The sequence below is a fragment of the Talpa occidentalis genome, unplaced genomic scaffold (genome assembly GCF_014898055.3).
Source record: "Talpa occidentalis isolate TD23 unplaced genomic scaffold, MPIMG_talOcc4v2.1 talOcc4.3, whole genome shotgun sequence".
Taxonomy (NCBI): domain Eukaryota; kingdom Metazoa; phylum Chordata; class Mammalia; order Eulipotyphla; family Talpidae; genus Talpa; species Talpa occidentalis.
In genome coordinates this window covers 39,937,993-39,955,099 of record NW_023603184.1, presented here as the reverse complement: position 1 = coordinate 39,955,099, position 17,107 = coordinate 39,937,993, and the positions used below count along the sequence as shown (strand labels likewise).

The 17,107-nt window shown below is 46.4% G+C and overlaps 1 protein-coding gene across 1 annotated transcript; it reads right to left on the bottom strand.

The window, feature by feature from the left end:
* Nucleotides 1-2,621: 2,621 nt before the first annotated feature.
* On the bottom strand, nt 2,622-16,555 carry NEU3 (neuraminidase 3). Its single transcript, XM_037522969.2, has 3 exons — nt 16,401-16,555; nt 13,031-13,242; nt 2,622-8,029 (listed from the first exon to the last, which is right to left on the bottom strand). Exons 1-3 carry the CDS (start codon nt 16,423-16,425, stop codon nt 7,004-7,006), a joined length of 1,263 nt encoding a protein of 420 aa, XP_037378866.1. The 5' UTR covers nt 16,426-16,555; the 3' UTR covers nt 2,622-7,003.
* Nucleotides 16,556-17,107: the final 552 nt, after the last annotated feature.

Below are 17,107 nucleotides of genomic sequence, written 5' to 3'. Positions count from 1 at the left end.
GCCTGTATTACTTGGAGCTGGTTAGAAATGCAAATCCCCAGGCCCCACCCCAGACTTACAGATTTAAATTCTTGGGGAAGTGGAGCTGAAACCTAGTTTTTTAAACCTCTCCAGGTGGTTTGTGTGCACACACAAGCTTGACCGGTGCTGCTAACACACTGTGCATGGATGATGCACAGGGTTCGTATAAGAAAAAAAAGACCTTCTGGCAGCTCCCAGTTTTCAAATATCTACTATTCACCAGGCACTTGTAAATGGTTACTAAGTTTATTTATCATTTTTTAAAGCTTTTATTTATTTTTATGTACAAGAACTGGGGTGTAGGCCAGAGGTGTGGGATGGTGAGAGGATTCACCAGAGACAGAGTGGGGAGCAGAGCAGGCGAATCTATGGAAATCCACTGCTGAGGGGAGCAGCGGGAGAGACAAGAGAGGTCTGCTGTGCCGTGTGTGGGTTAGAGCTCTGGCTGGGAATTGAACTCAGATGGTAGCGTTGACAGTGCTGAGACTTAACCCCTAGGCCACGAGGGAGGCCCTCCCTAAGTTTAAATGCATTTTCTCACATAACCCTAGCAGTGACCCTATAGCTACTTTCATTATCCCAGCTAGACTTTTATTTGACAGATGAAGAAATTATATTTCAGACCCTTGCCCAAATCACTTAACCTTTCCAAGCCTCGGATTTGTTGTCTGCAGTGTGGGGACAATAGAGTCATGTTTCCCTGGCTGTTGTGAGGATTATTAGATAAGGTAGGGAGGATCATAGTCCCTGTGTGAAGGGCTCAGACCTGGCCACTGGGTGGCGCTCCCGGGACTGGCCCACAGTGGGGAAGCAGAAGCCAGTCCCCTTCTCCCTGTGGCTCCATCACACGCCTGCCTGGAGGCCCCTGACCACCTCATTTGTCTCTAAGTCAGCTTTGACACCTGCTCTCAAATTCTTTGTTTATCCCTCATGGGAAGCATGTTCTCATTTCTGATTCTATTCCTAGATGATGACAACAAAATCTATGTTTAGGATGACTCTAGATTGTGAGAGGCAGCTGCGATGAAGGTTGTGGGTACTGGAAAGTAATCTCCAGCTTACTGGAGGAGAGAAACCAATGCATTTCTCTTGGATGAAGAAGAAGGGGAAGACCTTTTGTTTGAGAGGCCACTTAGTAGGACTGTGAGTCCCTTTATTACCACAGGGACCATCCTCACCAGCTAGGCAATGCTCACCATGTTCCAAGGACCCGAGAGGTCGGGTCTGTGCCACATATCAAGCTGCAAGGGACGCGTCACCCTGAGTTCTGACTCTTCCTTGCTGTATGACAAAAGTAGAAGCTTGGAATCAGATATGACTTTCTCACAGGTGCATGACACAGGAACATATCATGTAACAACCCTGAGGAGTCTTAACTTTCTTATCTCTAAAATGGATTCTTGAATTAAATGAGAGAACATATGTATCACTCAAAGCACACAGTAGGCACTTTACAAATATTACCCCCCTGGCATCCTTCTTGCCTATTCTGTACTGTGTCTAACCCTTTGGTGGGCACTGAGAACAGAGATGGTCAGGTCCCTTCCCACTTGGGGATGCTATTTTCTTCTTTGATACTCGGGTGTGTCATTCTTCATAGGAAGGGAGCAAAAGGTCTGGGACAAAGCCAGAAGGCTGGGCAAAATCATGAGGCCTGCAGTTTGTAAGGACATGACAGAGCTGAGGCAAGATGGATGCCCAGCCTTGGTGTGCCCGCCTCAGTGAGCCCCAGCTTCCTCCCCTCCCCTCTAACACCTTCAGTGTCAGCATTCAACAGTCAAATGTTGCCAATGCTGATGGAGAATGGAGATCAGGGATGAAAGACAATTTATTCTCTATTTACATGATACTGCACCACGTGCTGAACCTTTTTGAAGATTCACTAGCTCATCAGATCAATACAACCCCTGGGCGAGGTGACAGGACAAGAATCACGCCCCACTCTCGCTGAATACATGGGTTCCCAGGAGGACCAGTGGCTGCTACTAAATCATCCATCAGAGCAACGGCAAGCTCAAGGACAAGGACCCTGGCTCCTGAGCCCTCCTAGTCCAGTCCTTTGTCTATGCCTTGGCCGTGTCTCTCCTGGGAAGTAGCCTTAATGCAATACTGTTAACTTTAGGAGACAATATCAGAAGTTAGTTTTCAGTTCCAGGTAGTGACAAAGTGGTTATGGTACCAATTTATCAAATTTCCCGTGAGGATGGGACTACCTTTTTTTTTTTTTTTTTTACAAGCCGTATACATCCAATTCAAACAAGCTTAAGGAAAAAAAAAAAAAAACTCAAAGGTCGAGGGGTTACATGAGTTGTTAAAGCTATCACCCCACTTCATTGAGGTAAATGCTTGTGACCTCTTTAGCTTCAAGTACAGAATATCTTAAGGTGTTTTGAAGAACGAAACGAGATCTTCAGTGCCCAGGGCAGGGGGTGGTCAGAGGTGGTGTTTGCATTCCAGCCCCATTGCTTCATCGCCAGAGTGTAACACGCAGTCAAGATTTATGGCAGTCTCCACCCACTTCCCTCAACAGGAGACTGTGTTCAACCGACAGCATGTAAAAGTGCAGGTTATTGTTTGTTTTTTAATAAAGATTTATTTATTTATGCTTACAAGAGCTGGGGGGTAGGCCAGAGGTGCAGGGTGGTGAGAGGATTCACCAGAGACAGAGTGGGGAGCAGAACAGGCAGATATGCTGAAATAATTGCTGAGGAGAGCAGCGGGCAAGTCAGGAGAGGTCTGCTGTGCCATGTGGGTAGCTCCCTGGCCGGGGATAGAACCCGTGCTGCAGTGGCTGATGGCAGCTTTATAGTGCTGAGACTTAACCCCTTGCACCACCAGGGAGGCCCAAAGAGTTATTTTTAAAGTTTTCCGAAAGTAACTGTTCTAATGAAAAGCAAAAGTGCCTCAAATCCACTTTGTTGAAAGAATCTGGGTACAACTTAGTATTAGGATGACAGTCATTTCAGTTTCCTTAAAAAAAAGAAAACCAGTAAAGCCATGAAAAGGATTTAAGCTTTTTATCCCTCTTCCTCGCTTCAGAGTCACAGTGGCTTTTGCAAGAGAACATGTCTGGCACTTGGTATCACAGAATCACGACACATTCAGAACACACCGAGTTCCAGCATCTCCCTCAAGGCCTGGAGGAGTGGCGGTTACAGGAGTCTGATGAGGGACAAGGCGACATGCCAGGGAAGCGAGAACCCCAAATTGAGCCTTGGCTTTGGCCGTGAGCGGTGACCCTGGGACATCCAGGCAGGACCAAACTCAAACCAGAGAAGCCCCACCCCAGGATCTAATGTGGCTGGCTGACGTGGGCAGAACACTCATTCAGGGCAAGTGTGAGCAGATTTAGAAAGCTGTGCAAGCCACGGAGGGATGCATCGCGTTCCTCCTGGTGGGGGTCCGGGGAGCTGCCTTAGTCTCCTCAATCAGCTCCCTGAGGCCAAGATCTCTGTCTCCTTTAGTCATTCAGCTTAGCTTTACCGGCACCTATTCTGTGCCAGGCCTGGCGCAGGTTGCAGAGGTCAAAGAAAGGAATCACAGTCCTGACCTTCAGGGAATTTAGAATATGATAGGAAAATCATGTATTTGTAAATAAGTCGTTGTGATTCAAAGTAAAAAGGACACAGAGAAGTCAGACAGACTTGACCCTCAGGAGTTTGCAGCCCAGCAGAGGCCTAGAGCCACACACAGAAAACTGTACAAGGCAACGCGTGGTGACAACCAAAGGGAGGCTCAGGCTGTACACGCCAGCAACAGATGGCAGGACATCTGCTGAATAATGCAGTGGGGGAAATCCACATAAAGACTGAGCAGTCTATTCTAGTCTAAGAGGAAGTATCAAGTCCCACTGTCCTGGGGGGTGGGGGGGAGGAGGAGAAGAGGGAGGCAGCATCAGGTTGAGCCCTGTGGGCATCCAGAGCTCCCCATAGGCAGGTGCAAGTTCTCTCCCCCTGCGGCTGCAGCTGCATGACATCCTGTGGGTGTCTTGGGAGACTGATGAGCAGGAGAAGCAGGGCCAAATGAAGCCTCCAAATAGCAAGGTGCTGAGGTAGATATCCGGAGCCCAGGAGTTAGGGCAAATGAGCAGGACCAGCAGGACTGACAGTGGGAGACAGGACTCGATGCCTACCAGCCACATGAGGCCCCTGCCTGTTTTCCTGCTCTTGCAGAGCCAGGCCATGTGCATTGGACAGAACCAGCCCAAGGGGCCAAGGACAGGGTGGGCATCTGGGGGCAAAGGACCACGACTGTAGTGGTCTTCTCCTCATGCCTCTAGATCATGAGTGTCCAGTCTGCGTTCCACTTATCTTCACAGCTACCATCACCTGCCTTACACTTTCCATTATAGCACCTCAAAGGGGACTGAATGGGCTCAGTTAAGATCTCAGCATTACAGTATAGGCCCGAGGGCCTGAAGACCTTGGGTACTGGCACAGAGCAGGAATACCCATCGTCATTTGTTAGTCGCCTGGAACATGGACAGGCTGAGGCAACTGAAAGGTACAGCGTTGGGTGGGAAGTTCTCTGCACCCTAGCCTGCTGGCCTGTATAGGCCTCTTACCCTTCCCACATGTTCTGGGGACAGCTCCAGCCTGTCATTTCTTCTTCACAGCAGCTACCACCTACAACACCCCTCCCTTCATGTCCGTGCCACTTTCTCTCCCTAAAGGTGTCAGGACACCTTCCTAAAGGTGTTTTCTCTGCACCGCTGCCATCACCTACTTTGTCTCCCTCTCTAGTTCTCATTCTGAGTTACCCCCATCCTAACCCTCTTGCTATTCCTGAAATGAGCATCAAGGTCCTTTCTCTATTACAGGTTTCACTGCTTGTCACTGAGGGGCGGCAAATACGAGGCAAAGAAAGGAGGAAACAGAGTAACTTAGAAAGGGATGAGAATAGTACTGGACACCTGTGCTCCCGGATAACCAGACACCTGTGCCCCCCACATGCATGGGGTTGAGGTTCCTTCCTTGACTCTCTTCTTGGAGAGTCCCAAAGAAGTCTTGATTCTCTCCATGCTTCAGCCCTGGTCGTAGAACTTAGCTGTCCTCCTTACTCCTACACAGTTGGAGTCAGGTGCTCAGGAAGGCTTGGCTGAACAAGAAGTTTCTAGTACTCAGGAGGGAACCGCCTTATAATCCTCACCTCTTCCCCTATTCCTCCCTGCACCACCAATTCCACCCACTCAGATCCCTCCCCCCTTCCACTTGGCAACTCAACAGGTCTTCTCTGACAGTGGGCTTCATATAAAGAAAGAGAGGTTAAGTATTTGTGTTTTTCACCCAATAACTGAAGGTCCAGGTAAATTTAGTAGGCACAAGCCCACATTTTAGTAGGCAATGCAGAGCCACAGGTGATTCTCAACCAATGAATGGCAATAAAAAGCACCTTATGTAGGCACAGGTACTCAAGAAATAGCTAGATAAGAGTATAAATGAGTGAATGAATGATTAGCATTGTGTATTGGGAAGGTAACTTTGGCAAATACAGGAAAGGTTAAGGAAATTTTAACTCACTCCAAGCTATGGGCTTAAACCAGATGAGAAAGCAGTTGAAGTTAATCTCCATTTAATCCTGCAGAACTCTTCCCCCATCAGACCAGTGAAACTGTTAACCTCTGGCCTCCCAAGCTTTGTGCCACAACCAAGACTTGCTTTCTGGGGTCATCACTCAGCATCAAGTTTACCTACCTGATACCAACTGAAGGCATTATCTTCCAGAAATAGGGACAAAAAATTAATTTTGCAGAATAGAATTTCTGTCACAACCCCAGGCTACAGGAGAAACCATCTGAGATGAGAGCAGCCCATGTGGCCCCATCTAGGAGCCCTAGCACCTGGAAAGTTCAGTTCAAATCTAGTAAAGCAGCACCCCTACTTCATAATGACCTCAGCTGATACAAACAGGCCTGATTCAGAGGTCTGGGGGTCCGAACACCTTCCTAATGGTGAAGACCTTCTCCATGAGTAAAGGAATAGCTGGGCCAGCACAACATTCTGAGACAAAAGAAATGGGAGGAAACCCAGCAGCCTGGATAAGCCATGGGGTGGGTGACTTCAGTCTCAATGAGGATAAAGCTAACACAGTGACGCCAGGAGCTGCCCTCATCCACAATTTAGACCCAGCATCTATGCACTAGCCCACCAGCAGCATTTATTTTCTTGAGTTTTCTCTCTCTCACAAAGAGGGAGATGCTGAGGCAGAGACTTTGGGAAGTTTTCACGTTTTGAAGTTCTAACCCATGTCCTTTTCCTATCAGGAACCATGCTCATAAATGAACTTCAGTGCCACCAGAAACACAAAATAGCGTTAAGGACCACTGTCACCTCACTGAGCTTTGCCTTTTCTCCCTAGGAGAGAGTGCTTTCAGGGGAGGAAGGGAAGGTTCAGCAGGGCTGCAAAGGTAGTTGACTTCACGATTCTCTTTGGCCAGTTCCTCTGGGACCAGAGCGTGCAGAGTTCTGAGCATGATTACAAGAGTGTGGGTGTTTTTGTTATTAAAAACAAACCAAACCATCCAGATATTCCTTCGTATTGCTACCTGCTGGTAACTTCCCACTTGGATGAGTGGTGAGTCATTTGAAAATGACTTTCATTTTGAGATGAGCGTGCAGACACCAGGACTTGCTGTCAGGGAGCCTGCAGGCACTCTGCCCCTGGTAAGGGGGGGAGGAGGAGAAATCACAGTATCGGTCCAGTCATTTCACAGGTGGAGACGGACCAGGGGCCTAGAGAGTTCAGGAGGCATGTCCAAGGTCCCAAAGCAAGGCAGCTCCTAGTGCAGTGCTCTTTCCATGGCAGTACTCACGGCCAAAGTTTCATTTTGCTCTTGGGAAAGGAGCAGTGAAAACAGGTAGGGAACAGAATATTGTTTTGGGGTTCTATGGAGACTTCAATGACCTCTGTTGTCCTGGTCTCCGTCACCCTGGCTGTGGTTTTTCTTGGTTTCCCTTCTATGGAAAGGTGCATGCTGAGCCAGTTAGCTCATTTTGAATTGGCTAGGGTTACTACCGGGACTGGTGCAGTTCCCTTGCACGTGGTTCAGGATATCTTGGCCTGTAAAGAGGCAGAAGGCAATCTGCTCACACTCACACTTGGTTCCACACTCAAACAAACACCCAAATAAACCCTCATTCTCCAGAACAGCCAGATCAGAGTAGCCACAGGGCCCATAGTGTAAGACCCAGGGCTCGGACCAGGACACAGCCTCCATGGGGTTCTGGTTGAGGTAGATGCCTAGGTCCACCCTCCGTTTCTTGCTGACTGGGTGTGAATACAAGAGCCATGATTTTGACAGTTTTGCAGCATCTTTGCCACTAGGATCCTGGCACCCATGTTGGAGCTCCAGGGGCGGAAAACTAACCACACTGCCCTGGCAGCCATGTGGGGGCTCATGGAGCTGATGGTTGAGGGTCACTGTCTGAAAGTGATCACCATGGTCAGTGCTGAGAGCCTCCGCTCGGTATCTGTTTGGTGTCCGTGCACTGCAATACAGCACAGGGTGGCCAGTAGACCTGATCACCTCTGCCACTTCACACTCTACTGTCACTGTGGACTTAATGAGTCTGCCACGGTGCCAGGTAGTTCCTAGGTCATCACTGTAGATCATCAGGGAATGAGGCCTGACTTTACATGGTAGCCGACAGCAAATAGACTGGTAAGGGATGTAGTAGGCATACGCAGGGATCACCAGTCGCCCCGACTGCAGCTGGATGCCATGACCTGGGCCCACAGCAAATGTGGCCCAGTGCTTCACGTCTGGCCCAATGACCTCTTCAGTCAGGTCCCTCACCTCGCTCCACGAATAGCCAAAATCCTGACTATAGATGAAGCAGAGGCGGGCAGCGTTCCTGCCTGACGCAATCTGTTGACACTCAGTGACGTGGTCCCGCACACAGATAAAGAAGAGGTACACGTGGCCATTCTTCTGCTCCCACACGGGACAGGGGTTCATGGTCCGATGCCCAGGTAATGTGGCTTCCATCAGTGGCTTTATGGGTTCCCACTAGAGGAGAGGAAGAGAGTGAGTACGGGAGGGAGAGGAAGACGTGAGGTTCACTGAAAGCATTAGCACGTTTCAGGGATAAGAAATAAATGTATTAGAATCTATAAAATTACAAAGGCCCAAGAATTCACTATATTTTCCACTACTACATGATGATTTTTTTGTTTTAATTTATTTTAATTTTAATACATTTTTAATTTATTTTTAATTGATTTTAATTTATTTTTGCATAGAAGAACTGGGATGTAGGCCAGAGGTGCAGAGGGTGAGAGGATTCACCAGAGGCAGAGTGGGGAAGAGAACAGGTGGGCTGACGGAAAAGCACTGCTGAGGGGAGCAGGAGGCAGGAAGCCAGAAGACAGGAGAGGTCTGCTGCACCACGAGTGGGTTAGCCTCCTGCTGGGAGTAGAACTCAAGCCACAGTGGCAGTAGCACTGAGACTTAATCCATCAGCCACCAGGAAGGTCCCTACACAAAGATTTACAAAGCTGAAGGGAGGCACTGCTAGCTTCTGCACATGCCGGCCCCTCTGTTGGGAGCTCGTCCTGTGTCTAGATGCCCACTCATCCTTCAAAACCCAACTCAAGTCATCTCCTTCAGGAACTTTCCATGAAACACTCTTCCCTGCCCTACCAAAGGCAATGGGTGGCTTCCTCTTTGTACATACAAAAGAATTACAGCACCTATTATATGATACTGTCTTTTTTTTTTTTTTAATGTGACTGGTTCTCCTCCGGGACTATGAGTTTTTTGAGGGAAGAAACCAAATTATTTTAAGTTTGCATCTCCAATGGCCAGCACATTAAGGGAAGCGAAGTATTTTTTAAAGAAAAACCCAAACAAAGGAAGAAAAACAAGGCAGACAAATATGGAAGTTTTAGGCAAATAAAGGGAGATTCATGACGAAGGTTTTTTTTCCCCTTCCTCTACTGCCCTGGGGATGCAATTCATCACAGCATTATTAAAAGCCCCAGCATGGAGCCGAAGACACCAAATTCAAATGCTGCCTTCATCGCTTATCATGAGATGTTGGGCAAGGTACTTAATCTTTACCCGTTTCTTCATCATTTCAACAGAGGATGTAATCATAGGCTCAACAGAGGAGTCATTATAAGGATGAAAGGAGATAAAGCCTAATCAGGCATGTCACAGACAGGCCTAATCTCTCTAGTAGTTTAGAATGTGGTAAGAACATTTCAAGATATTCAACAGCAACAGGCAAAGAGCAGAAAAGAGACAACAAAAAGAGAGAAAAAAAAAAAAGAAAGTATGTTCAACCTCACATATAAAAAGCGGAAAAATAAAATTAACAAAGTATTTATTGGTAACATCATAAACTTTGAAAACACTCTGTTGCAAAAATATAAAGGAACAGGCACTGTCACATCTGGATGGAGCACAAAATGGTTCAGCACTTATTTAGAACACATCAAAATTACAAACACATTTATATTTTCCCAGCCTGCTGAATTCTGGGAATGTATCCTAAGATATATCTGCTCATCAAATTAAATATTCTAAGATTACTCACTATGGCACTGCTTGAAACAGCAAAACCCAAATATACATCAATGGGGGACTCATTAAATGAACACATAAAGCAGGAGATGAATAAAGAAGGACGCCTTCTATATATTGATAAGGAAAGGTATCCATAATATGTGGATAAATGAACAAAGCAAATAGAGTGGTCTCTGTTCTGTACATAGCATAAGAAAAGTAAAGTGACTCCAATTACAGCACACTAGATAATTTGAACCAACCCTTCCACTGAGAACTAGCAATGATAGTTAAATATTAACACAAAAAAACCTACTTGAAAGCACCAGCGAGCAAACAAGGAAATGAAGAATTATTGCCTAAGAACTGAGAGAAGTTCAAGTCAGAGAGGCTGGCCAGGTATTTTGAGTTCTTTTCCCCTCTCTGGATATCTCTACTAATTCTCAAAGGGGTAACTGAGAGGCTGAGAAGTTGAGCAATTCATTTGACTGCTTCAGGGAGCTAGGACAAAAACTGGAGCCACTGGAAAACTTCCTATGCTTTGAGCTGGAGTCTTAAATACCTAAATCCCAGAGTCAGAGTGAAACCAAACAACCACCCCTCCAGAAACCTGGCTGGCTTTATCTACTGACATGAACATAGACACAGCGTGTGATCCAGTAATTCCATTTCTAAATGTGAAATGGAATTGTGGAGAAACTTGTGCTCTGTTGGGTATATAAAATGGTGCAGTCACTGTGGAAAGTAGTATGACAGTTCCTCAAAAATATAAAAATAGTTACCATATGATCCAGCAATTCCACTTCTAGGTACACGTCCAAAAGAATTAAAGCAAGGTTTCGAAGAGATATTTGCATAGCATGTTCAGAGCAGCATTATCCAAAAGATGGGGGCAACCCAGTCATTTGTGTTGGCAAACTCATTTATTTATCCACAGATGAATGAATAAATAAAATATATGATTCAACAAAATATTATTCAGTATTAAAAAAGGAAATTCTATCATATGTTGCAAGCTGGATAAACCTTGAGGACATTACATGAAATAAGCCAATCACAAAAAAGACAAATACTGCAAGATTTCATTTAATCAAACAGAAACAAAGTAGAATGGTGTTGCCAGAGGCTGGGGGGGTGAGAGAGAAAAGAGGACTTATTTAATGTATATAGAACTGTGGTAGAGAAATCTATTGTACACAATGTATATATAGTCAACAACCCTGTAATGTACACTTAAAATGGTTAAGAGGAAATTTTTGAGTTAGGTGTATTTTACCACATTGAAAAACTGGGAGTGAAAAAGATGCTGGTTTTAGTTGACTCTGTACTTAGCATTAGTCAACTGTTTTACACAGTTGTCAAAGAAGTAAATGCTACTTTATCTCAGACTGCAAAAAAAAAAAAAAAGAATTAAAGATGGGATAGCAACCTCATTGCTGAAATGATCAATCTGTCCCTGGAATACTCACTGAATTTTGAGTAGTCTTTGAAAAAGGACATCCAGACAACCCAGACCAGATCCTAAGGACAGTAAGCACAGTTTTCATGGAACCAGAAACCAGGTCAGGACTATGGCTTAATGAGCAACTAACAGAACCAAGCAACTAACAGAAGCTGTTGAACCCAGAAAATCAAAGACTAAAAGGGTATGGACACTACTTTCAGGTACATCAAAGAGCAGTTCCCGAGAAAAGGGACTTTCTATTTTGTGCAGATTGGCGGCCCAGGAACTGCCCGAGACCAACAGTCATTTTATAGAGAAGTGTAATCATTCCAAAAGAAAAGTTGCAATAGGATTAAATCCACATTCGAGGAGTTGTGTAAGGACACCTTTTATAGAAGATGACTAATGTTGAATATCCACTATGTAATTTCTATTATTAATTTCATTTTGCAGATGGTGAAATGGAGAAGGGTCAAGTATCCAAGGTCACACAGTCAATACATGGTAGGTCTTGGCTGACTCCAAAGCTATGCCCTTAATCACTATTAGTAGCTGCAATGCAATACAGAAGACTTCTGTATTAGGGGAAAAATTGGGCTAATGAGTCTTCTAATTTCAAGATTTTACAATTAGTTAAATCAAAGAATGAAAGTGAATAACATAGAGAATGAATCAAATTGGGCACATTTGTGAATGAGGTTATTTAACAGATATGATATAAACATATAACTACTCAATGGCCTATTATATAAAGCACGGTAATATGAGAACAGGCCAGGTCTGTGCTCCAGGCAGCAAAGGATCTAGAACTCCAAGCTGTGTTGCAAGCTGGGCTGCAGGGCTGGGCTCTGTGCAGGTCAGTGAAACAAGCAGGAGCAAAGGAGCCATAAAGACTCACAATAAGATAAGATAAGATAAGATAAGATAAGATAAGCAGAACATTCCCCCACAGGAAAATGTGAGCAAGCCATCAAAAGCTAAGACAGAGGTTGCTGACAAGGCCCGCCTTCGGTAGAACAGTACGTGCATTCTAATGGCAAAACAGGGCATCTGTGGACTAGAAGCTTCAATGCTGAGATTTCTCTAGCTAGAAAAGCAGAGCAGGTTAGGATTGAAGTATCTATTAGAAAGATCCACACACACACATATATAAATATATAGGTTAAAATATATATTAACATATAGTAAAAAACATATTTATAAGTATATATACATTTGCTTTTATTAAAAAATAATTGTTTTTCTCTCCAGAAATTCACTGACAAGGTCAAATTCATTGTCTCGCTTGATCCTCTCTTTAATCTTCTCTGGGAGATAAAGGAGAACGAGAGGAAGAAGAATGGGATCTGAAATAACCCCGAAGTTCATAGCCTACCGGCAGCAACCACACTGTCCCTCACTAAAAAGCAGTAAAATCATAGGCTACTTAGGGGAGAGGGTTCAACCCCAGTTCTTCCACTTAGCGCGGGTGTGCCCATGGTGAGTCATTTAATTCTCAGCCCCCATTTTCTCCTGTAACGTGGGGATAATAACCTCACGTGAGGAGTTTAGAAGCGGGTAAACGAGGAGGATTATGAATGTGTTGGTTTTTATCCTCTCCCTGATTCCCTGCTAACGGGTTGTGAAACACCAGTGTCCCTCAGCAAAACTGGACCGACAGGGCTCACTTCCCTGGTGACTTACGAAGAGGGAAAACAATGTAAATGGAAGGCACACCACGTGTTAGTTTAACGTGAGCAAACTACAGAGGTCTCTGGAGTCAGAGACTGAGTGTGCAGCCTGTTTCTATTGTTTCATTACGGCCCTGTGACCTTGAGCATGGGAACCTCTCTCTGAGCCTCAGTTTTCCCATCTGTAAAGGGAGACTGATGATAGTTTCCATCAGAGTGGCTGTGCGGATCCAAGTACTAAGTGAGAGCCACTGCTTTCCAATTTTTCCTCCTCAGCTCTCACAGGGCTTTCCCTGCCCTGATAAAGAAAAGTCACAGACCCTGCAGAGCTCTGCGCAATGTGGGAAGAAACCTTGGCCCAGGCCAAGATCTGGGGTGAGGAGTCACCTGTACTGAGTGCCCAGTCCTCCACCCTCTCCTCAGCACCATGTGGAGAGCATCCTCATCCTTGCACGTGGAACGCTTCTCTGCAAAGGCCAGGAAGGTACAGCTGGGAGGGATGTAAAGCAGGGCTGGGATCCGGTAGGTGACCCCACTCTTGTCTTCCTGCTGGAACAGAGGGCTGGTGAAGGAGCACGCTGTCGCTTCTTCCACGACCTCTGCAAGGATAGGAGGCAGTTAAGTGTGTGTCCGTACCTAAGTGCTGGTTCGTATCCAAATTCTGCTCTATCATTCCATTTCTGTAGATCCAGGGCAGCTCAGATTTACTCAAATGTTTATTATTTTTTTAATGTAAAGGTAACATCATGATCTTAACAGCACACAGCAAAATGCATCTGATTTTCCAAATGTATGCTCTAGCCTCTGTTGGGATCCTGTTCAGCCTGTGTCATGTGTGTCCCTCCAAGGGCTTCTGCCAAGCATCCAGGCATATGACCAGCCCGATGGTTTCAAATGTCAGTTTCTTGGCTTGGCATTTTTAGGCCATTCAGGTAATATAAATATAAACCCAAAACCATATGAGGGAATGTCTGTGGTTAAGAATTCTCCAGGGCAACTTTTTCCCTTTACTGGGGCCTAGGATAAGAGGCAATCTTTTTAGTCACCTCACAGTGTCAGCAGAGAATTCCCTTTTCCCTAGTCTACCCTATCAGAGGGTGCAGATCAGACAGAGCTTGTATATTTCCAAGACACCCAGCTTCATCCTTCAAAGTCTAAACCATGTGGCTCTGTGGTTTCATTCACTGTAATAGGAAGTCTACTAAACCCCCAATTTCTAGGTAAGTGAGACCAGCAAACATCCAGGGGAGCTAAGGTCATGTTAAGGGGCTGAGTTTACTCTTGGTTTTTAGGCCCCTGAAAATTTATCTTACTTTCCTGAAAATTCAACTGTGAAGGACGTTGCTATATTTTCCTGCCATTTTAGGGGTAAGCTAGCCTGCCATAATGCTGAAAATGGGAGTTTCCAAGTACACTTCTCAGAGGAAATCAGGTGTTCTACTTCTCAGAGGCCCAAAAAAGGAATCACTCCAGGCAGAACAAGACTTAGAATTCTTCTTTTCCCCTCTCACCATTCAAGCTCTATCTTATAAATCATTTGTAAAAGCTATCAGGTTGTATGAGTGAGGCTCCTAAGACTTTACTCATTGACTTAATTAATATTTCTGGGTCCCTGCTCCAAATCAAACTATGAGGCAGATATTGAGGAGACAAGAATCAGAGGTTCCTGTCTTCAAGAAACCTGCATACAAGTGAGGTAAACAGACATAGAGTATTACAATATGATGCAATAAGCACCACTATAGAGGTAAACCTGGCATGCAGGAAAAGAGAAAAGGCATCTGTCAAAATCAAGGAGCAGAGGATTTAGGGATGGTAATAACTGAGCCAAGCAACCCTGTGAGATATCTCCGCTACTCTTTGACAGGAACATTCTTCTTTCAGATAGTCACAGAACTCCCTCCCTCCCCTCCTTTCCTGAAAACTTCCCTGCTAACCCCTTTCCCTGTTCTGAGCTCCATATCATCTTGCCATCCATGCAGTCTCCTTGTTTTATCCTACAAAAGTTTCAAAAATAGCAGATATGTCGGTTTTATTCACCACTATACCTTTATACCTAAAACCATGCAGGGTAACTGAACAGGCACTCAACAAATTTCTTGAGCGGTTGAGCTGGATTTTAAAGGATGAATAACTGATTACCCAATTGAAGGGTGAAAAGGAAAAGAGCAGAGGAATTGGGTATGAAAAGCCTGTAAGTAACAGAAAACATAGTGAGCATGTTCTAGTTTTTTATTTGAAACCTGTGTTGATGTGTTGATGATGATAATAATAACAGCCACAATTGCAATTCCCCTTCTTAAATGCATTCAAATCCCTCTATACCTCAGCAAGAGATCACCTGGTACACTCAAGTTAACACTTTAATTACATGAGTTAATACCAACACTATCAATCATCAGTCATCATGTGATTACTAATTAACATATAAACAGGAATTCTCTAGGTGATAAGCAGAATGAAGCACAGGCCAGGCATGCAAGGAATGAAACATTAAGTGGAGCAAGCACCAAAGAAGGAAAGCGTAACTTGTCAAACGGGACTGGATTCATGGTACTTCTTAGTGTATATGACCTTGCAATAGTCACTTATCTCTTCAGGCCTTGGATTCCTTATTTGTAAAGCATGAGTAATAATACAAAAACCTACTTAAGGTGATCAATTTGGAAAACTACTCTGAAGTGCGTTATAAACTTTAAAGCACAATCTAAAAGTTTTTATTATCAATTTCGATGTCTTCACAAATTCACTATGGCTTTGCTACAACTTTAACAATTAAAATTGTTATCATTAATTTTTATTATCATGTTGCTGACCATGCTGATCATGTTGATGACAGTGGTAACACAGGAGTTTTGGCCCCTGCACCGACACCCAAGCTATTTCAAAAGAACCATATGCTGGGAACTAGGGATAGAGAAGAATCATATATAATTCTGCCTTGGAGGTGTTCATTTCATCAGAGAACTCAAATTATGAACTGCTGCTTCAAAAACCACCTTTCAATCAAGTCCTCCCTATCTTGGTAGGAGAGGCTACCGTGTAGCTTGGACGATGAAGTCTGACCTGCCTCTGACAGTGACTAGCAAGTCACTTAACCTCACCTCTGGGCCTTAGTTTCCTCGCTTGTAATGGTGCTAACATCATCTGTTTCTCCAGCTACAAGAATAATGTAACTTCACAGCCTCCAATTAATCTAGTGCAGCAGGTGGCCGCCAGTGAACCACACGATGCCTCCGAAAAACTAATATTCACTCCTAATAACTAATTCACTCCTAACAACTAATATTTGGAGGACCTAGCATGTGTCAGGCCTTTGGGGACCCTGTAGTCCAAACCCCTCTCCCGGCACAGATGGGAAACCCCCGGCCCAGCCGGGCAATGAACTCGTATAAGGCCATTCACTGACTCAGTGGCGAAACCTGGACCCTAAACACCCAGGTCCCTAAACTCCAGTTCGGGGCTCACTGGTGCCCACAGACCCGTCTGTGGAAGGATTTTCCGTCTCAGCTCCCCGTCAGTTCCAAAATGCTAGTTCTAAGGTTTAGGTTGGGCTTCAGAGGAAGGAGACAAAAATAGAACGAGCTAAGAACACTCTCTGGCTGCGTCTGAGCTCCTGGTCGACTGGGTGGCTCGCATTCGGGGTCCCCCACCCCCTCAGGCTGGGTTTCTTAGGCCCTGATGGTGCTGCCGAACCCGTCCCCAGGGTCAAGGCGCCCAGCTTTTCGGGAGGCTCTCGGGTGTCGGCCCGGCTCACCTGCGCGGCACCCCAGCTCCTCCATCTCTCTCAGCTGGGGTGCGCAGGGCTTGGTCCTCGGGACCGACGCCGAAGCCGGGGAGAACGGCCGAGGCTGGGAGACACAGGGAGCGAGAGCGCGGACCCCGACAAGCGGCACGGAAAGCCCAGCGACCGCCAGGCTGACAGCGCCGGCCCCGGCGGGGCGCGCGGAGAAGCCCGCGAGGGCGGGGAGGCGGGGCGCGGGGCGCCGCGGGGGGAACCCCGGTTGGCCGCCGCCGGAGCCAGCTCCGCCTCCGCGGCCTGCCCCGCCCCGCGCCCCGCCTCGCGGGAGCCCGGCCCGGCCTCTTCCTCTCCGGTCACCACCCGCCGCAGCTCAGGTGCCGGGTCCCCCGCACCCTCCATCCCGGGCCGCGGACGGCTTCCGGGCCGCGGACGGCCGTGCCCGCTGCGCGATTGGCTGGCGGCGTCCACAGGTGTCGCCGCCTAAAACGTCCCTGGGGAGCTGCTGGGCACGGCGCGAAGGTTCCGGGCTTCTGAGGGGCCGCCCCCGAAAGGCCGGGGACTCAGAGCCCTGGCCGACGCTTAAAAAATTATATTGGTCTCCCTGGTGGCGCAGCGGTTGAGTGCGGGCTTTCAAAGCTGCCCGCAGCCTCTGCAGCACTGGTTCGATTCCCGGCTCCTCCCCAGCCACCAGAGGAGGGTCCCACATGGCGCGCAGACCTCTC

Coding starts and splice junctions, on each gene's coding strand:
- NEU3 (XM_037522969.2), bottom strand. CDS start 16,425: ATGGAGGAGCTGGGGTGCCGCGCAG. Junction 13,243..16,400: donor GGAGCTGGGGTGCCGCGCAG/GTGAGCCGGGCC, acceptor CTATCCTTGCAG/AGGTCGTGGAAGAAGCGACA. Junction 8,030..13,030: donor GGACTGGGCACTCAGTACAG/GTGACTCCTCAC, acceptor CCTCTCCTCTAG/TGGGAACCCATAAAGCCACT.